Raw genomic sequence first — 22,807 nt, 5'->3', positions numbered from 1 at the left:
CTGCAGAATTACACAGTGTAGACCTACAGATTAACGTGTGAGAGTTCTGCAGAATTACACTGTGTAGACCTACTGATTAACATGTCAGAGTTCTGCAGAATTACACAGTGTAGACCTACAGATTAACGTGTGAGAGTTCTGCAGAATTACACTGTGTAGACCTACTGATTAACATGTGAGTTCTGCAGAATTACACTGTGTAGACCTACTGATTAACATGTGAGAGTTCTGCAGAATTACACTGTGTAGACCTACTGATTAACATGTGAGTTCTGCAGAATTACACTGTGTAGACCTACTGATTAACATGTGAGTTCTGCAGAATTACACTGTGTAGACCTACTGATTAACATGTGAGTTCTGCAGAATTACACTGTGTAGACCTACTGATTAACATGTGAGAGTTCTGCAGAATTACACTGTGTAGACCTACTGATTAACATGTGAGAGTTCTGCAGAATTACACTGTGTAGACCTACTGATTAACATGTGAGTTCTGCAGAATTACACTGTGTAGACCTACTGATTAACATGTGAGAGTTCTGCAGAATTACACTGTGTAGACCTACTGATTAACATGTGAGTTCTGCAGAATTACACTGTGTAGACCTACTGATTAACATGTGAGAGTTCTGCAGAATTACACTGTGTAGACCTACTGATTAACATGTCAGTGTTCTGCAGAATTACACTGTGTAGACCTACTGATTAACATGTCAGTGTTCTGCAGAATTACACGGTGTAGACCTACTGATTAACATGTGAGAGTTCTGCAGAATTACACTGTGTAGACCTACTGATTAACATGTGAGAGTTCTGCAGAATTACACTGTGTAGACCTACTGATTAACATGTGAGTTCTGCAGAATTACACTGTGTAGACCTACTGATTAACATGTGAGTTCTGCAGAATTACACTGTGTAGACCTACTGATTAACATGTGAGAGTTCTGCAGAATTACACTGTGTAGACCTACTGATTAACATGTGAGTTCTGCAGAATTACACTGTGTAGACCTACTGATTAACATGTGAGAGTTCTGCAGAATTACACTGTGTAGACCTACTGATTAACATGTGAGTTCTGCAGAATTACACTGTGTAGACCTACTGATTAACATGTGAGTTCTGCAGAATTACACTGTGTAGACCTACTGATTAACATGTGAGTTCTGCAGAATTACACTGTGTAGACCTACTGATTAACATGTGAGTTCTGCAGAATTACACTGTGTAGACCTACTGATTAACATGTGAGTTCTGCAGAATTACACTGTGTAGACCTACTGATTAACATGTGAGTTCTGCAGAATTACACTGTGTAGACCTACTGATTAACATGTGAGTGTTCTGCAGAATTACACTGTGTAGACCTACTGATTAACATGTGAGTTCTGCAGAATTACACTGTGTAGACCTACTGATTAACATGTGAGTTCTGCAGAATTACACTGTGTAGACCTACTGATTAACATGTGAGTTCTGCAGAATTACACTGTGTAGACCTACTGATTAACATGTGAGAGTTCTGCAGAATTACACTGTGTAGACCTACTGATTAACATGTCAGTGTTCTGCAGAATTACACTGTGTAGACCTACTGATTAAGGTCTACACAGTGTAATTCTGCAGAACTCACAGTCTTCGTTCACCTCTTCTGGAGTCTTCGTTCACCTCTTCTGGAGTCTTCGTTCACCTCTTCTGGAGTCTTCGTTCACCTCTTCTGGAGTCTTCGTTCACCTCTTCTGGAGTCTTCGTTCACCTCTTCTGGAGTCTTCGTTCACCTCTTCTGGAGTCTTCGTTCACCTCTTCTGGAGTCTTCGTTCACCTCTTCTGGAGTCTTCGTTCACCTCTTCTGGAGTCTTCGTTCACCTCTACTGGAGTCTTCGTTCACCTCTACTGGAGTCTTCGTTCACCTCTACTGGAGTCTTCGTTCACCTCTTCTGGAGTCTTCGTTCACCTCTTCTGGAGTCTTCGTTCACCTCTTCTGGAGTCTTTGTCCACCTCTTCTGGAGTCTTCGTTCACCTCTTCTGGAGTCTTCGTTCACCTCTACGCAGATGACACCATTCTGTAAACCTCTGGCCCTTCTTTGGAGACTGTTTTAACTAACCTCCAAATGAGCTTCAATGCCATACAACACTCCTTCCGTGGCATCTAACTGCTCTTAAACGCCAGTAAAACCAAATGCATGCTTTTCAACCGTTCGCTGCCCGCACCCGCCCGACTAGCATCACTACTCTGGACGGTTCTGACTTAGAATACGTGGACAACTACAAATACCTAGGTGTCTGGGTAGACTGTAAACTCTCCTTCCAGACTCATATTAAACATCGCCAATCCAAAATCAAATCTAGAATCAGCTTTCTATTTCGCAACAAAGTATCCTTCACTCACGCCGCCAAACTTACCCTATTAAAACAGACTATCCTACCGATCCCCGACTTCTGCGATGTCATCTACAAAATAGCTTCCAATACTCTACTCAGCAAACTGGATGCAGTCTATCACAGTGCCATCCGTTTTGTTACCAAAGCCCCTTATACCACTTACCACTGCGACCTGTATGCTCTACTCGGCTGGCCCTCGCTACATATTCGTCGCCAGACCCACTATAAGTCTTTGCTAGGTAAAGCTCCGCCTTATCTCAGCTCACTGGTCACGATAACAACTTTTTCTCAACTAGCCTACCTGGTTCAATAAAGGTGAAATAAAAAAATAAAAAATAAAAACTTTATGGACGCCCTGGATCTCCAGAATGAGACTCAGGAAATCCATTGCTTTTTGGGGGTAAGTTTCTCAAAAACCTAACCTTCTATAACATGCAATTCACATAAAAAATAGAGATTAGGGCCTCCCGAGTGACGCAGCGATCTAACATGCTGACCACACCACTCACGTCGAGTTGCAAAATAAATACATGTTATTCAATCATTGCACCCACGCTGCTCACACGCGTCAATGAGCGTCTGCATTGTCAAGCGCTAAAATAGAAGTTGCTTCCATTTGTGGCGAGGAACGCGCTGCAAGTCCTACCTCTCCCATCTCCTCATTGGCTTTTAGAAGCATATACCCACGTGCCATCTCCTCATTGGTTATACCCACGTGGGTGATTGAAAGATGAACTGAGGTTGGTCGGTCGTGGTAATACACCGTATTATGAAAGTTAGATGCCAATCGCCATATAAAGTCCAAAGAAGAAAAGGCCTGGAAGGAGGAGAAATGACTAGAAACGATTCTGTTGACTGTTTAATGTGTCGATTAATTGTCGGAGTAGAGGACATTGTGCATTTCAGATAAAGTAACAACTCAACATTTATATCACAGGACAAATTAGCTAGCAACAGCAAGCTAGCTAAATAGGACAAATTAGCTAGAAACTGCAAGCTAGCTAAAGAGGACAAATTAGCTAGAAACTGCAAGCTAGCTAGTTAAATTGCCACAAATGTTTAATACTTTTCGACCTGTCCCCAAATTAATGTAATTGGTTCAGAGTTTGTTTTGATATTTAAACCTGCATGTCGTGATCACGTTTGGTGTGAGGGGACAAAATCTATTTGCGCACGATGGCGCATGCGTCCGGTTTGGGCGTGCATGCGCATCCGGTTTGGGCGTGCACACGCATCCGGTTTGGGCGTGGTGTAAGGCACTGCATAGCAGTGCTAGAGGTGTCACTACAGTCCAGCGTTGTCAGGGTTAGGGGAGGGTTTGACCGGCTGGGATGTCCTTGTTCCATTGCGCTCTAGCGATTCCTTGTGGCGGCCAGGCGCAGTGCACGCTAACTTCGGTCACCAGCTGTACGGTGTTTCCTCCAACATATTGGTGCCTCTGGCTTCTGGGTTAAGTGGGCAGCGTGTCAAGAAGCAGTGTGACTTGGCTGGGTCGTGTTTCGGAGTACACATGGTTCTCGACCTTTGCCTCTCCCGAGTCCGTATGGGAGTTGCAGCGATTGGACAAGACTGTAACTACCAATTGGATATCATGAAAAAGGGGTAAAAAGCCCCCTCAAAACAAATATATACAGTATATATACAGTACCAGTCAAAGGTTTGGACACACCTACTCATTCCAGGGTTTTTCTTTATTTTTACTATTTCCTCCATTGTAGAATAATAGTGAAGACATTAAAACTATGAAACTATGAAATAACACATACATTCCGGTTCCGGTTGGAGTGAGTAGTCGCATCCCGCTTCGCTCCACAGGTAGTATTACATTTAATTTAATTTCATTACAGTACAACGGTTTGATTTGTTTGATCTTAGCTAGCTACATAGCCGTCTTTGTATCAAAGATAATTGTGTAGTTTAGAGTAATTATCGAGGTTCGCTAGCCAGCTATTTTCGTCCTTCTAACGTAACTTAGTCAACACTGCTAGCTAGCCAGCTAGCCAGCTAGCCACCGAATAGCAGCAGTGTAGAAACTATTACATTACAACGGAACAACGGAACGACTTGATTAGTGTAGTGTTAGATAGCTACATAGTTGTCTTTGCTGTCTTTGTATCTAAGATAATTGTGTAGTCTAGAGTAATTATCGGTTAGCTAGCCAGCTATTTTCGTCCGCCGCGCTGCCGTTCTCCTACCTAGTCAACACTGCTAGCTAGCCAACTTCTACCGAATAGCAGCACTGTAGAAACTATTACCTTACAACGGAACGACTTGATTAGTGTAGTGTTAGCAAGCTACATAGTTGTCTTTGCTGTCTTTGTATCTAAGATAATTGTGTAGTTGAGTAATTATCGAGTTTACCTAGCCAGCTATCGAGGTTACCTAGCCAGTTATCGAGGCTACCTAGCCAGCTACACTTTCAAACAAAGTCAACAACGCAGCCACTGCTAGCTAGCCTACTTCACCAGTCAGCAGTACTGTATCATTTTAATAATTTTAGTCAATAAGATTTTTGCAACGTAAAGCTTAACTTTCTGAACATTCGAGACGTGTAGTCCACTTGTCATTCCAATCTCCTTTGCATTAGCGTAGCCTCTTCTGTAGCCTGTCAACTATGTGTCTGTCTATCCCTGTTCTCTCCTCTCTGCACAGACCATACAAACGCTTCACACCGCGTGGCCGCGGCCACCCTAACCTGATGGTCCCAGCACGCACAACCCACGTGGAGTTCCAGGTCTCCGGCAGCCTCTGGAACTGCCGATTTGCGGCCAACAAGGCAGAGTTCATCTCAGCCTATGCTTCCCTCCAGTCCCTTGACTTCTTGGCACTGACGGAAACATGGATCACCACAGATAACACTGCTACTCCTACTGCTCTCTCCTCGTCTGCCCACGTGTTCTCGCACACCCCGAGAGCTTCTGGTCAGCGGGGTGGTGGCACCGGGATCCTCATCTCTCCCAAGTGGTCATTCTCTCTTTCTCCCCTTACCCATCTGTCTATCGCCTCCTTTGAATTCCATGCTGTCACAGTTACCAGCCCTTTCAAGCTTAACATCCTTATCATTTATCGCCCTCCAGGTTCCCTTGGAGAGTTCATCAATGAGCTTGATGCCTTGATAAGCTCCTTTCCTGAGGACGGCTCACCTCTCACAGTTCTGGGTGACTTTAACCTCCCCACGTCTACCTTTGACTCATTCCTCTCTGCCTCCTTCTTTCCACTCCTCTCCTATTTTGACCTCACCCTCTCACCTTCCCCCCCTACTCACAAGGCAGGCAATACGCTTGAACTCATCTTTACTAGATGCTGTTCTTCCACTAACCTCATTGCAACTCCCCTCCTAGTCTCCGACCACTACCTTGTATCCTTTTCCCTCTCGCTCTCATCCAACACTTCCCACACTGCCCCTACTCGGATGGTATCGCGCCGTCCCAACCTTCGCTCTCTCTCCCCCGCTACTCTCTCCTCTTCCATCCTATCATCTCTTCCCTCTGCTCAAACCTTCTCCAACCTATCTCCTGATTCTGCCTCCTCAACCCTCCTCTCCTCCCTTTCTGCATCCTTTGACTCTCTATGTCCCCTATTCTCCAGGCCGGCTCGGTCCTCCCCTCCTGCTCCGTGGCTCGACGACTCATTGCAAGCTCACAGAACAGGGCTCCGGGCAGCCGAGCGGAAATGGAGGAAAACTCGCCTCCCTGCGGACCTGGCATCCTTTCACTCCCTCCTCTCTACATTTTCCTCTTCTGTCTCTGCTGCTAAAGCCACTTTCTACCACTCTAAATTCCAAGCATCTGCCTCTAACCCTAGGAAGCTCTTTGCCACCTTCTCCTCCCTCCTGAATCCTCCTCCCCCTCCCCCCCTCCTTACTCTCTGCAGATGACTTCGTCAACCATTTTGAAAAGAAGGTCGACGACATCCGATCCTCGTTTGCTAAGTCAAACGACACCGCTGGTTCTGCTCACACTGCCCTACCCTGTGCTCTGACCTCTTTCTCCCCTCTCTCTCCAGATGAAATCTCGCGTCTTGTGATGGCCGGCCGCCCAACAACCTGCCCGCTTGACCCTATCCCCTCCTCTCTTCTCCAGACCATTCCCGGAGACCTTCTCCCTTACCTCACCTCGCTCATCAACTCATCCTTGACCGCTGGCTACGTCCCTTCCGTCTTCAAGAGAGCGAGAGTTGCACCCCTTCTGAAAAAACCTACACTCGATCCCTCCGATGTCAACAACTACAGACCAGTATCCCTTCTTTCTTTTCTCTCCAAAACTCTTGAATGTGCCGTCCTTGGCCAGCTCTCCCGCTATCTCTCTCAGAATGACCTTCTTGATCCAAATCAGTCAGGTTTCAAGACTAGTCATTCAACTGAGACTGCTCTTCTCTGTGTCACGGAGGCGCTCCGCACTGCTAAAGCTAACTCTCTCTCCTCTGCTCTCATCCTTCTAGACCTATCGGCTGCCTTTGATACTGTGAACCATCAGATCCTCCTCTCCACCCTCTCCGAGTTGGGCATCTCCGGCGCGGGCCACGCTTGGATTGCGTCCTACCTGACAGGTCGCTCCTACCAAGTGGCGTGGCGAGAATCTGTCTCCTCACCACGTGCTCTCACCACTGGTGTCCCCCAGGGCTCTGTTCTAGGCCCTCTCCTATTCTCGCTATACACCAAGTCACTTGGCTCTGTCATAACCTCACATGGTCTCTCCTATCATTGCTATGCAGATGACACACAATTAATCTTCTCCTTTACCCCTTCTGATAACCAGGTGGCAAATCGCATCTCTGCATGTCTGGCAGACATATCAGTGTGGATGACGGATCACCACCTCAAGCTGAACCTCGGCAAGACGGAGCTGCTCTTCCTCCCGGGGAAGGACTGCCCGTTCCATGATCTCGCCATCACGGTTGACAACTCCATTGTGTCCTCCTCCCAGAGCGCTAAGAACCTTGGCGTGATCCTGGACAACACCCTGTCGTTCTCAACTAACATCAAGGCGGTGGCCCGTTCCTGTAGGTTCATGCTCTACAACATCCGCAGAGTACGACCCTGCCTCACACAGGAAGCGGCGCAGGTCCTAATCCAGGCACTTGTCATCTCCCGTCTGGATTACTGCAACTCGCTGTTGGCTGGGCTCCCTGCCTGTGCCATTAAACCCCTACAACTCATCCAGAATGCCGCAGCCCGACTGGTGTTCAACCTTCCCAAGTTCTCTCACGTCACCCCGCTCTCTCCACTGGCTTCCAGTTGAAGCTCGCATCCGCTACAAGACCATGGTGCTTGCCTACGGAGCTGTGAGGGGAACGGCACCTCAGTACCTTCAGGCTCTGATCAGGCCCTACACCCAAACAAGGGCACTGCGTTCATCCACCTCTGGCCTGCTCGCCTCCCTACCACTGAGGAAGTACAGTTCCCGCTCAGCCCAGTCAAAACTGTTCGCTGCTCTGGCACCCCAATGGTGGAACAAACTTCCCCACGACGCCAGGACAGCGGAGTCAATCACCACCTTCCGGAGACACCTGAAACCCAACCTCTTTAAAGAATACCTAGGATAGGATAAAGTAATCCTTCTGACCCCCCCCCCCCGCTTAAAAGATTTAGATGCACTATTGTAAAGTGGCTGTTCCACTGGATGTCATAAGGTGAACGCACCAATTTGTAAGTCGCTCTGGATAAGAGCGTCTGCTAAATGACTTAAATGTAAATGTAAATATGGAATGCCAAGAGTGTGCAAAGCTGTCATCAAGGCAAAGGGTGGCTACTTTGAAGAATCTTAAATATAAAATATACTGTATTGTACCACTTTTTTTGGTTACTACATGATTCCATTTGTTAATTTCATAGTTGTAATTGATGTATTCTCTATTATTCTACAACACCCATGCCAATATATCCTCCAAACACCAGCATAATCACTAAATTATTACTTTCAGATCGTCCCTCCTCATAAGGGAGAGGAAATTAGAGAATATCTTAAAGATATGTGGTAACAGAATTACAAGGCAATGTTTTTTAAACCTACAGAAGGCAAATAATTTCTGCAAAGCTAAATATAAATATGATATTAGTGTGTAGGGGTCTTTACTTCAACATTACTGTGTTTCCATGTATTTTTTATACATTTTCCATCGATGTGACCAGAAATCAAAACCTTTGCTTATTTCTTATATTGTTTATGATGGGAAATGGTTGAAAAATGTATCTATGCCTTCATTTCCCAAAAATATAGCCTCTTAGCTTTCATCTGACACCAAATTTGATATGCTCTTATGAACCTCACCTGTTGGCGCTCATGGGTCATTTTACATGGACATGACCTTGTCTCATCTCTCTTTCTCTATCCTCTCTCAATTCAATTTCAATTCAATTTAAGGGCATTATTGACATGGGAAACATATGTTAACATTGCCAAAGCAAGTGAAATAGATAATAAACAAAAGTGAAATAAACAATAACATTTACAGTAAACATTACACTCACAGAAGTTACAAAAGAATAAAGACATTTCAAATGTCATATTATGTCTATATACAGAGTTGTAAATGTGCAAATAGTTAAAGTACAAAAGGGAAAATAAATAAACGTTGTATTCTCTCTCTCCCTCATGATTTTTCTCCGTCCATCCCTCCCTCCCTCTCTCTCTCATTATTTTTCTCCATCCATCCATCCCTCCATCCCTCTCTCTCTCATTATTTTTCTCCATCCATCCATCCCTCCCTCTCTCTATCTTGTTATTTTGTTCCCTCTCTCTCCCCTCACTCTCTATCATTATTTTTCTCCAGCCCTCCCTTCTCTCTATCTTGTTATTTTGCTCCCTCTCTCTCATTATTTTTCTCCATCCCTCCCTCTCTCTCTCTATCTTGTTATTTTGCTCCTTCTCTCTCCCCTCATTATTTTTCTCCATCCCTCCCTCTCTCTCTATCATTATTTTTCTCCATCCATCCCTCCCTCTCTCAATCATTATTTTTCTCCATCCCTCCCTCTCATTATTTTTCTCCATCCCTCTCTCTCTCTCTATCATAATTTTTTCTCCATCCCTCCCTCTCTCTCTATCATAATTTTTCTCCATCCCTCCATCTATGTCAGCTCTGGGATTCGATCTAGCAACCCTTTAGTTACTGGCCCTATGCTCTAACCACTAGGCTACCTGCCGCCCATCTTGTTATTTTTCTCCATCCATCCCTCCCTCTCTCCCGTTATTTTGCTCCCCCACCCCTCCCCCTCCCTCCCCCACTCTCTCCCCCCTCACCCCCCCCCCCTCTCCTTCTCTCCGCCTCTCCCTCCCTCTCTCTCTGTGTGTTAGTAGTGAAGTAAAGGTGACAGAGATAACTGTATCATAGACAAACCACCTCCACATTACACCACATTTCATCACTTCTGCTGACAGACAGCATACATTTCAGCAAACACACAGCTATACGGACGTTTACCATATTTGTGTGTGTGGGGGGGGGGGGGGCTTAAAGAAACTCAGCCAGAATTGTAAACAAACAAGCCCACACACACCACTGGCCTATTCCTTCCAGCCCACACACACAGCCCCCCCCCCCCCCCCCCCCCAGTCCAGTGCAGGCCCAGATGGTTTCATTAGTAATGAGGATAAAGTCCAGCTTGAAGATGGGCCAAACCAAGTGGCCTAACCGATAATGATCTGTGTTTGTGTGTGTGAAAATGTGTGTGTGTGTGTGTCAGACCCAGGTTATTCTCTCTATCTATTGACGTTAAGCAGACCTATTACATTCCATTCAGTGCAGCTCATTCAGCCGTACAATACATTTGTCACCCAACAGCTTCTTTCTGAATAATTGCCTGTCAGTCTATTTCAGCATGAACATAATGATGACTCACCTAATTTATGTGCGTGTGTGTGTTTTTCTGTGACAGAGAGATATGGTTCCACAATTGCAAAGCTGCTGTTTATCCAGACAGACACACATGTACCCTTTTAATAGCGTGCTGAAGTTGGATTTGAACCGGATGTAGGCTAGCATTACAAATGTCAATTTTTTTCCAGCAACATTGGAGCTTTACAGAAACCTACATACATATCTGTCTCTCCCTCTCATCCGCTCTCTCTCTGTAAACAGTCCCGGCCCCCGGACAATCTTGGCGCCTGTTCCTCGCGCCACTGTCTCGTCACTCGCTGGAGAATGTAATAAAACATGTCAGAAAGCTTCTGTTGAGGCACACGCATGCCTACATGCACATACACACACCGATAACTGTAAACTGCAGTGTAGCAGCAGTCTTCAACTTTAAAGAATAATATAGCGTGATATGGATAAATATTTTATTTCCACCGAACGAAGCTGAGCGGACCAGGCCGCAGGAGAGAGAAGATGAAGCTAGAAGTTTTACAGATGAAGGATCTTAATTTGAGCCAATTTGATACCGCAGGAAAAGACTCCTACAGCAACAGGAAATATGAATTATTAGAAAGATTACATTTCGTTTTACTTTTTTTTTTACATTTCTTTCATTGCAGGAAAGTTCTCATGCAACAGGGTGATCAAATGAATGTCCTACATCTGTATGTTAAAGGAAATAGTTCTGGATTGTGGCAACGAGTCCCTTTTTCTACCTCTCCAGAGTCAGATGAACTTGAGGATATGTTTTATGTCTCTGCCTCCAGTATGAAGGAAGTTCCTTTTTAGCGTTTGTGCAATTGTTTACTGGAGATTCCAGTCTTTGTGCTAAGCTACAGCAGTTAGCATTTTCTCGCAGAACTACCTCTAACTTCCTTCATCCTGGACGCAAATAAAAATGGTATTCACAAGTTAATCTGACTCTAGGGAAGTAGATAAAGTCCAGAATGTCATTGTAAAAATCCCAATATATCCATTTAACTGGTATCTCATTTAATGATGCTAAGACAGTCCAAAACGCTTCAGGATTTGACAGTATATTTGGAACCCAGTTAGCACATAATGTTTTGAGAACCTTATGTTTCTTAGACCTTTCCACAACTTTGTTGGAATGGTGTGCAGGATAATTGCTTGACTTTGGAACATTCTAAGCACATTAAGGAACTTTTCTTGGTATTTCATTACTTTAACATAACGTTTCCTAAAAGTTAAAACATGGTTACCCCCCTCCCCCCCAGTGAGATGGTGCCGACATAGATGGTCGACTCTTTTCGAGTCCTTAGGGAACTATGCAGTATTTGTTTTTTTCATGTATTATTTATTTACATTGTTACCCCAGGAACTCTTGAGTCGTATTACTACATACAGCCGGGAGAACTATTGGACATAAGAGCACCGTCAACTTACCAACATTACGACCAGGAATACGACTTTGCTGAAGCGGATCCTCTGTTCGGACCACCACCCAGGACAATGGATCTAATCCCAGAAGCCGACCCAAGACAACGACGCTACAGAAGGGACAGACGGAGCGGCCTTCTGGTCAGGCTCCATAGACGTGCACATCACCCACCGCTTCCGAGTATACTACTCGCCAATGTCCAGTCTCTTGACAACAAGGTAGACGAAATTCGACCAAGGGTTGCCTTCCAGAGAGACATCAGAGATTGTAACATTCTCTGTTTCACGGAAACATGGCTCTCTTGGGAAATGTTGTCGGAATCGGATCAGCCACCGGACTTCTCCACGCAGGGTGCCGACAGAGATAAACATCTCTCTGGGACGAGGAAGGGCGGGGGTGAATGCTTCATGATTAAAGACTCATGGTGTAATCATAACAACATACAGGAGTTCAAGTTCTTCTGCTCACCCGACCTAGAAATCCTTACAATCAAATGCCGGGCCATTTAACCTGCCAAGAGAATTCTCGTCAGTTATAGTCACAGCGGTGTACATTCCCCCTCAAGCAGACACCAAGACGGCCCTCAAGGAGCTTCACTGTACTCTATGTAAACTGGAAACCATATATCCTGAGGCTGCATTTATTGTAGCTGGGGATTTTAACAAAGCAAATTTGAGAACAAGGCTCCTAAATTATATCAGCATATTGATTGCACAACTCACAAGGCTAATACCCTCGATCACTGCTACTCTAACTTCTGCGATGCATACAAAGCCCTCCCTTCGGGAATTCCGACCCCGACACCATCTTGCTCCTAACGTCTTATAGGCAGAAACTCAAACAGGATGTACCAGTGACGAGAACTATTCAACGCTGATCTGACCAATTGGAAGCCACGCTTCAAGATTGGTTGGTTTGATCATGAGGACTGGAATATGTTCCGGTTAGCCTCAGAGAACAACATCGATCTATACGCTGACTCGTTGAGTGAGTTTATAAAGAAGTGCATTGGAGATGTTGTTCCCACTGTGACTATTAAAACGTACTCTAACCAGGGTGGATGGCGGCATTCTCGCAAAACTGAAAGCGCGAACCACCGCATTTAACCACTGAAAGAGGTCTGGGAATATGGCTGAATATACACAGTGTAGTTGTTCCCTCCGGAAGGCAATCAAACAAGCAAAATGCCGGTACTGGGACAAGGTGGTCGCAATTAAACTGCTCAGACACGAGACATATGGGGCAGGGTCCACAGGAAAACACAAACTACACTAAAAAAACTGCCACGTCACTGACACTGACGTCATTCTTCCAGACAAATGAAACACCTTTGCCCACTTTGAGGATAACACAGTGCCGCCGTTGCAGCCCGCTAACAAGGACTGCCCCCCCCCCCCCCCTCCTTCTCCGTGGCCAACGTGAGTAAAACATTTAAATGTGTTTACCCTCGGAAGGCTGCTGGCCCAGACGGCATCCCTAGCTGCATCCTCAGAGCATGCGCAGACCAGCTAGCTGGTGGGTTGTGAACATATTAAATTGCTCCCTATCCCATTCTGTTGTCCCCACATGCTTCAAGATGGCTAAAATGGTTCCTGTACCCAAGAAGACAAAGATAACTGAACTAAATGACTACCCCCCCGTAGCACTAACTTCTGTCATCATGAAGTGCTTTGCGAGACGAGTCAAGGATCACATCACCTCCACCTTAACGGCCACCCTAGACTCACTTCAGTTTGTGTACCGCCCTAACAGGTCCACAGATGACGCAATCGCCATCACACTGCACACTGCCCAATCCCATCTGGACAAAAGGAATACCTATGTAGGAATGCTGTTCATTGACTACAGCTCAGCATTTAACACCATAGTACCCTCCAAACTCATCATTAAGCTCGAGACCCTGGGTCTCGACCCCGCTCTGTGCAATTAAAATCCTGGACGTTCTGACGGCCGCCCTCAGGTGGTGAAGGTAGGAAACAACATCCCCACTTCGCTGAACCTCAACAATGGGGCCCCACAAGGGTGCATGCTCAGCCCCCTCCTGTACTCCCTGTTCACCCACGACTGCGTGGCCATGCACGCCTCCATCTCAATCATCGCGTTTGCAGACGACACAACAGTAGTGGGCTTGATTACCAACAATGATGAGACAGCCTACAGGGAGGAGGTGAGGGCACTTGGAGTGTGCTGTCAGGAAAACAACCTCTCACTCAATGTCAACAAAACAAAGGAGATGATCGTGGACTTCAGGAAACAGCAGAGGGAGCAGCCCCCTATCCACATCGAGAAGACAGCAGTGGAGAAGGTGGAAAGTTTTACGTTTCTGGGCATACACATCACAGATAAACTGAAAATGGTCCACCCACACAGACAGTGTGGTGAAGAAGGCGCAACAGCGCCTCTTCAACCTCAGGAGGCTGAAGAAATTTGGCTTGTCACCCAAAACCCTGACAAACTTTTACAGATGCACTATCGAAAGCATCCTGTCGGGCTGTATCACAGGCTGGTACAGAAACTGCACCGCCCTCAACCGCAAGGCTCTCCAGAGGGTGGTGCAGTCTACACAACGCATCACCGGGGGCAAACTACCTGCCCTCCATGACACCTACAGCACCCGATGTCACAGGAAGGCCAAAAAGATCATCAAGGACAACAACCACCCAAGCCACTGCCTGTTCACACCGCTACCATCCATAAGAATTTGTTCTTAACTGACTTGCCTAGTTAAATAAAGGTAAAATGTAAAAAATAAAAAAGGCAAGGTCAGTACAGGTGCATCAAAGCTGGGACCGAGAGAGTGAGAAACCGCTTCTAGGTCACGGCCTGACCTTAGAGAGCCTTGTTATTCTCTATTTTGGTTAGGGTGTGACTAGGGTGGGTACTCTAGTTTTTATATATCTATGTTGGCCTGGTATGGTTCCCAATCAGAGGCAGCTGTTTATCGTTGTCTCTGATTGGGGATCATATTTAGGCAGCCATTTCCCCATTGTGCTTTATGGGATCTTGTCTATGTATAGTTGCCTGCGAGCACTACATTAGCTTCACGTTTTGTTTTGCGCTTTATTGTTTTCTGGGAGTTTCATTTAAATAAACATGTGGAAATCTACGCACGCTGCGCCTTGGTCCATTCATTATAACGATCGTGACATTCTATCTCAAGGCCATCAGACTGTTAAACAGCAATCATTAACTCAAAGAGGCTGCTGCCTACATTGAGACCCAATCACTGCACACTTTTAATAAATGGATCACTAGTCACTTTAACCTGTCTGGCACCGGGGTTCCGCTAGCGGAACTCCTCTCACATTCCACTGAAAAGGCAGAGTGCGAAATTCAAAAAATAGTTTTGAGAAATATTTAACTTTCACACATTAACAAGTCCAATACAGCAAATGAAAGATACACATCTTGTGAATCCAGTCAACATGTCCGATTTTTAAAATGTTTTACAGCGAAAACACCACATATATTTATGTTAGCTCACCACCAAATACAAAAAACGACAGACATTTTTCACAGCACAGGTAGCATGCACAAAGCCAACCTAACTAACCAAGAACCAACCAAACTAACCAAGAAACAACTTCATCAGATGACAGTCTTATAACATGTTATACAATAAATCTATGTTTTGTTCGAAAAATGTGCATATTTGAGGTATAAATCAGTTTTACATTGCAGCTACCATCACAGCTACCGTCAGAAATAGCACCGAAGCAGCCAGAGTAATTACAGACACCAACGTCAAATACCTAAATACTCATCATAAAACATTTCTGAAAGAATCAATGGTGTACAGCAAATTAAAGACAAACATCTTGTGAATCCAGACGATATTTCCGATTTTTTAAGTGTTTTACAGCGAAAACACAATATAGCATTATATTAGCTTACTACAATAGCCTACCACACTACCGCATTCATTCATCAAGGCACGTTAGCGATAGCAATAGGCACGTTAGCGATAGGGAATAAACCAGCAAAAGATATTAATTTTCACTAACCTTCATAAACCTTCATCAGATGACAGTCCTATAACATCAGGTTATACATACACTTATGTTTTGTTCGAAAATGTGCATATTTAGAGCTGAAATCAGTGGTTATACATTGTGATAACGTAGCATCTTTTTCCCAGAATGTGCGGATATTTTTGACACTCAACTATTCTGACCAAATAACTATTCATAAACGTTACTAGAAAATACATGTTGTATAGGAACTGATAGATACACTAGTTCTTAACCTTCTCAATAGGGGATGCTGTTTGCACTTTGTAATAATTTCGTTCCCAAATTAAACTGCCTCGTACTCAATTCTTGCTCGTACAATATGCATATTATTATTAATATTGGATAGAAAACACTCTCTAGTTTCTAAAACCGTTTGAATTATATCTGTGAGTAAAACAGAACTCGAGTTGGAGCAATTTTCCTATGAGGAAGTGAGAAATCTGAAATCTGCAGGCTGTTCTGAGGTCGGTTTATTAATTTGCATGTCTTCTATTGGTTGAGATGCACTGCATACGCCTTCCCCTGGATGTCAGCAAATAGTGAGAATTGGAATGGAGTTGCTAGGCAGATCTGAGGCCTTATAAATGGGCTGGCAACGTGGGGTCCTCTCTTTCTTCCCTTTGCCATGATGCAAGACAGACCTCAGGATGGCGTTCTAGAAAGCAACCGTTATAGCCCTTAGATATATCCGTCTCTAATTTTATTCGATATAGGTGTTAAAGACATCATAATGTTGTTATTTTAAACCGAGTTATATCAGTTTATATCAGTATATTGCGATTTTCAGATATTTCTTTGTCCTGCGTTCTAGTGAGTTGGGCACGTCTGGGCCACATGGCTAATGTTTACTGCTAATTCCAAAGTTGAAGGTGACAATCTACAACCGAGCAACGATTCTTTTGGACAAAGGACAACTTGCCCAAGATTCTGATGGGAGCTCATCAAAAAGTAAGAACTATTTATGATGTTAATTCGTTGTTCTGTTGAAAAATGTAAAACTCATATTCCGCCATTAATTTCGGTGCGGTCTCGCTTTAACGCACACTGTATGTCGTAGTAACGTTAATTTAAAAAAATCTAACACAGCGATTGCATTAAGAAGTAATGTATCTTTCATTTGCTGTCCAACCTGTATTTTTTTGTCAAGTTTAAATTTAGTTACTGATTAGATTAGGTGCCTCTCCCAAGATTTCTCCCGGCATATTGTTGGCAGCTTGGCTACTATTCTCATTGTATAACCACGATTTGTGCAGCTAAATATGCACATTTTCGAACAAACTCTATATGTATTGTGTAATATGATGTTATAGGACTGTCATCTGAAGAAGTTTGAGAAGGTTAGTGAAAAAATGTATATCTTTTGCTGGTTTATTCGTTATCGCTATTGTTGGCTTGAATCAATGCTGTTGTGTGGTTGGCTATTGTAGTAAGCTAATATAATGCTATATTGTGTTTTCGCTGTAAAACACTTAAAAAATCTGAAATTGGCTAGATTCACAAGATCTTTGTCTTTCATTTGCTGTACGCTGTGTATTTTTCATAAATGTTTTATGATGAGTATTTAGGTAATTCACGTTGGTCTCTGTAGTTATTCTAGTTGCTTTGGTGAGAGTTGTGATGGTGGCTGCAATGGTAAACTATGATTTATACCTGAAATATGCACATTTTTCTAACGAAACATATGCTATACAATAAATATGTTATCAGACTGTCATCTGATGAAGTTGGTTCTTGGTTAGTGGCTATTTATATCTTTATTTGGTCGAAATTGTGATAGCTACCTATGCAGGAAAAAAATGGTGGGAAAAAAAAGTTGTGTCTTTTGCTATCGTGGTTAGCTAATAGATTTACATATTGTGTCTTCCCTGTAAAACATTTTAAAAATCAAATGATGGCTGGATTCACACGATGTGTATCTTTCATCTGGTGTCTTGGACTTGTGATTTAATGATATTTAGATGCTAGTATTTACTTGTGACGCTATGCTAGGCTATGCTAGTCAGCTTTTTTACTGATGGGGTGCTCCCGGATCCGGGATTGTGTGCAAGTAGAAGTTAATGCAATCGCTGTGTTAGAATTCTAAAAATAACTTCATTACGACATCCAGCTTAGTTATAGCGAGAGAGTGCCCAAAATCTGGGCGCAAACTACTATTTCACATGTTCGACAGATATATGAAATAGCATCATAAAATGGGTCCTACTTTTGATGATCTTCCATCAGAATGTTGTACAAGGGTTCCTTTGTTCAGAACAATAGTTGTTTGGTTTTAGAATGTCCTCTTCTCCAGTCAATTAGCACGGAAAGCTAGCAAAGCAGCGCAAAGCTCTCCTTCCTGAACAAAGGCACACAACGCAACACGCCTAATGTCCCAAATAAATTTCAATAATCTAATAAAACTATATTGAAAAAGCATACTTTACGATGATATTGTCACATTTATCAAATAAAATCAAAGCCGGAGATATTAGTCGTCTATAACGACAGCTTTTCAGAAGGGAATACCAGGTCCCTTCTCGCGCGCTCCAGAAAACAGGAAACTGGTGACACGTCATGCCAAGAGTTTTTATTCGACCCCAGATCAAGTTATACACTCCATTTCTTCTCTCACTGCCTGCCGACATCTAGTGGAAGACGTATGAAGTGCATGTAAACTAATAAATATCAAGGACATTTATAGGCAGGCCCTAGAACAGAGCATCGATTTCAGATTTTCCACTTCCTGTCACGAAGTTTGTGGCAAAATGAGTTCTGTTTTACTCACAGATATAATTCAAACGGTTTTAGAAACTAGAAAGTGTTTTCTATCCAATAGTAATAATATGCATATTGTACGAGCAAGAATTGAGTACGAGGCCGTTTAAATTGGGCACGATTTTCCCCCAAAGTGAAAACAGCGCCCTCTGTCCTCAACAAGTTAAACAATGGCACTTTCAATTATGTTTACATTTTTTACATTACTCATATCACAGGTATATACTGTATTTTATACCATCTATTGCACCTTGCCTATAACGCTTGGCCATCACTCATCCATATACTTATATGTACATATTCTTATTCACCCTTTAGATTTGTGTGTATTAGGTAGTTGTTGGGGAATTGTTAGATTACTTGTTAGATATTACTGCACTGTGTATGTGACCAATACAATTTGATTTGATTTGATTTTCAATTTTGGTCATGTTCTAGGAACGTTCTCCAACTGTTTTGACATTGGTAATGTTCTTAAATAGTTCAGAGAATGTTAAGAACAACGTTCTTCTGTGGGAATTTCAGCACTTCAGCATAACATTTCCTACAGGTTTCATGATGGTTCTATTAAGAGTCATGTTCTCATTGTTCCAAGAACGTTAAGGAAACTCAAAACAAAAGAAAACTTTAGTAAGATTCAGAGAACATTCTAAGAATGTTATTTAAAAACATATACATTCCTTTCTCAGCATCAAGCCAACTCTCTTGTATTATCCGGTGTGTTGGCCGCACCCACTAATTGGCCACACCTGATCTTAATGAGTGTTAATTTCCTTTGAAATGGGTTCTGTTTGAATAGACAAAAAATGTACAGCTTTGTATCCATAAAATAATTGGCATGCTAGAGCCATCCTTGGAGGCGCAGTGGACTAATTCCATGGATAAAGAACAGAAGATTATAGGTTGGAATCTCACTGATGCCGTGTCACAATATAAAATACATGTTTGCGTGATTAATCTCAAGGAAATACATTTCTATGAGTCCTATCTGTGCTTGGAATTTAAAAAAAGTTTACCCAAAATAAAGCTAGCAGTGTTAGTAAAACTTTTATTGAAACATTTAGCTAAAGTTTTAAGAAAGTTACTATTTTTTTTAAATTGAAATATCCTATAATTTATTTTCTCAGAGCGTTAATAAAACCTCCTAGGAAAACCTTCAATGAACCAGAGTGAAATGTTCTCAGAACCTCCCTGGAACCAGAGTAAAATGTTCTCAGAACCTCCCTGGAACCAGAGTAAAATGTTCTCAGAACCTCCCTGGAACCAGAGTAAAATGTTCTCAGAACCTCCCTGGAACCAGAGTAAAATGTTCTCAGAACCTCCCTGCAACCAGAGTAAAATGTTCTCAGAACCTCCCTGGAACCAGAGTAAAATGTTCTCAGAACCTCCCTGCAACCTAAAAATAAACCTTCATAGAACAGGCGACATTTTCACTTTAAAAAAAAAATAACCTTTATTTAACTAGGCAAGTCAGTTAAGAACAAATTATTATTTACAATAAGGTCTGCTGTGACGGGTGCTGGGATAAGAAAATAAGAACAAAAAAATATATGGCAAAACACACATCACGAAAAGAGATACACCACAACACGACATAAAGAGAGAATAAACTTATGTTCTCAGAATGTTTAAAACCCTTCAGTTTTACCGGTTAGAAAACTTACTGGCTTCTTCCCACAACCAATGTGAAGCCAAAAACCTGTTTCCCACAACTTCCAAGGAACCAAATGTGCTAGCTGGGAAGCTATACACACACCTCTATGCAGACCTTTCCGTGGACTAGACACAAGCGCGCACATACACTTGGATATACACACACAAGCGCGCACATACACTTGGATATTTGAGAAACACTGTAGTCGACAGTAGAGTCTACACATATACCGACCACACACAGAGGGAAACACGTAAATCCCAAATGCATTCCAAATCGTGATAGAACGCTAGTCTACTGTAGGTTGGTCATCAACGACAGATATTCTCAAAACTGTCGTAATCCATGCAGCAACATATCATAGTCAAAGACATTCCCAACAACACACTGTAAATGTGACAAATTCACACAAAAAACAAATGGCCGATTAAACACTACTACAGCGATATAGGCTCACAAAAAAATACGTTTCTTACCTTTTCCAAACATGACGGCGATTGTTCTACCGGTCTAGTATCCCAGTTTGAGTTCCATCCTGCTTGGACGTCTCCGGGAGAATGTAGGTTTCTCGTCTGGTACTCCGCAATAAAACTGCCAGTTTGATTTTTGAACCGTTTTGGATTAATCTTTTGATCGTTGGTGTTTTCGTCTTCCCTTGCGAATCACTGTTAAATTTCCTCTGGTCTGAAATGAACAGTGTTGACAGGCAGAGTTGAAAACACACCCGCAGATATTCCGACATAGACGAAGTTAAAGCATCTGGAAGAATCTATTCAAGATGCCCTATCTATCCATAAACACACCGGAGGCGCTTCTTCTGTTTTGCCGGTGTCGCACGCTGTAAACTCGGCTCTTTATGGTCACCTGAGCATTTTAATTGTAGCCCACTGTAGCCTAGTCTTTATTCAAGCAATTCGGTTGAAAAGAGAAAGCTGTAACTTTCTCGCTGTCGTCAATGTTATGTGGCACAAATAGATGAATACCCGTTACGGAGACCGTTTACTTTTTCCATTTCGAGCTTTTAGCTCTTAAAATTGACAAAACAATATATCCACTCCCAAAAATCACTTGTTATTCGACAAGGCAGGAAAGCAGAATGGGTCAGTGCCTTCTCCGGTCTCCGTTACTGGCTGGCTCGCGGCAGCCCTTTCAGTCTCCCTTCTCTCGAGGAGATGATCTGACGGATGACGAGAACAGACCGTGGAGCGTGCGCCGCGTGTCTCACCATTATTTCTCTGCCGCTGTCTCTCTAGCACTGAGTCTCTCTCTCTCTCGCTCTCTCTCAGCCCTTATTTGAGGAACACAAGCATCCATCTGCAAGTCTGTCTTTCTGCCTCTCTGTCCGTCTGCCTCTTTGTCTGTCTGTCTGGATGCCTCTCTGTCTGTCTGTCTGCCTGCCTGTCTGTCTGTCTACCTGTCTGTCTGTCTGGCTGTCTTTCTGTCTGTCTGTGCTATCAGCCTTCGTATTACTGTCTGTCTGTCTGCCTGCCTGCTTGTCTATCTGTCTGCCTATCTGTCTGCCTCTCTGTCAGTCTGTTTATCTGTGTGTCTGTCTGCCTAACTGCATTTCTGAATATCTGTCTGTCTGCTAGCCTGTCTGTTTGTCTGCCAATCTGACTTTCTGTCTGTGTGCCTATCTGCCTGTCTGTCTCCCTTTCTGGCTGTATATCTACCTGCCTGTCTGTTTGTCTGTCTGCCCCTCTGTCTCTCTGCCTGTCTGTCTGCCTGTCTCTCTGCTCCTCTGTATGCCTGTCAATTTGTCTATCTGTCTGTCTGTCTTTCTGCCTCTCTGTGTATCTTTCTGCCTATCTGTCTTTCTCAATCTGTCTGTCTGCCTGCCTGCCTGCTTGCCTGCCTGCCTGCCTGCCTGCCTGCCTGCCTGCCTGCCTGCCTGCCTGCCTGCCTCTGTCTGTCTGTCTGTCTGTCTGTCTTTCTGTCTGTCTGTCTGTGTCTGTCTGTCTGTCTGTCTGTCTGTCTGTCCGTATGTCTGTTTATCTATCTATCTGTCTGCCTTTCAGTCTGTCAGCCTATCTATCTGTTTCTCTGTCTTTCTGTCTTCCTCTCTTTATGCCTCTCTTTCTGTTTGTCTGCGTTTCTGTATGTCTGTCTGTCTGTCTGTTTGTCTGTCTCTCTCTGTCTGTTTGTCTCTCTCTGTCTACCGGTCTCTCTCTCTCTCTGTCTGTCTGTCTGTCTTTCTGCATCTCTGTCTGCCTGCCAACCTATTTGTCTGTCTGTCTGTCTGTCTGTCTGTCTGTCTGTCTGTCTGTCTATCTGTTTGCCTGTCAGTGAGCCTATGTGTCTGTCTTTCTGCCTCTCTGTCTGTCTGTCTGTCTGTCTGCCTTTCTGTCTGTCTCTCTTCCTGTCTGTCTGTTTGCCTGTTAATCTGCTTGTCTGCCTGTTCCTCTGCCTGTCTGCCTGCCTACCTATCTCTGTCTGTGTGTCTGTCTGTCTGTCTGTCTGTCTGTCTGTTTGTCTATCTGTCAGTCTTTCTGCCTAAGTCTGTTTATAAGTATGTCTGTATTTCTGCCTGTCTTAATTCATCTCTGTCTATCTAGCTGTCTGTCTGTCTACCTACCTATCTATCTGTCTGCAAAGCTGTCTTTCTATCTATCTGCCTGTCTGTGAGCCTTTCATTCTTCCTGTCTGCCTCTCTGTCTCTCTGTCTGCCTCTCTGTCTCTCTGTCTGTCTCTCTGTCTGTCTGTCTGTCTCTCTTCCTCTCTGTTTGTCTGTCTGCCTGTAAA

The 22,807-nt window shown here is 43.6% G+C and overlaps 1 protein-coding gene across 1 annotated transcript in view; it reads right to left on the bottom strand.

The window, feature by feature from the left end:
- LOC129863578 (reticulon-4 receptor-like 1) overlaps window positions 1-21,400 on the bottom strand; it is a 279,951-nt gene extending 258,551 nt beyond the window's left edge. The window contains exon 1 of the mRNA XM_055935648.1: window positions 20,542-21,400. Within this exon, the coding sequence (XP_055791623.1) occupies window positions 20,542-20,554 (13 nt within the window). The 5' untranslated portion in view covers window positions 20,555-21,400. The remainder of the gene's footprint in view (window positions 1-20,541) is intronic.
- Between the last annotated feature and the right edge of the window lie 1,407 nt (window positions 21,401-22,807).

This window comes from Salvelinus fontinalis, chromosome 10 (assembly GCF_029448725.1).
Source record: "Salvelinus fontinalis isolate EN_2023a chromosome 10, ASM2944872v1, whole genome shotgun sequence".
NCBI classification, from domain to species: Eukaryota; Metazoa; Chordata; class Actinopteri; order Salmoniformes; family Salmonidae; genus Salvelinus; species Salvelinus fontinalis.
Note: the sequence above shows the minus strand (reverse complement) of the source record. Positions and strands in the feature narration are given on the sequence as shown.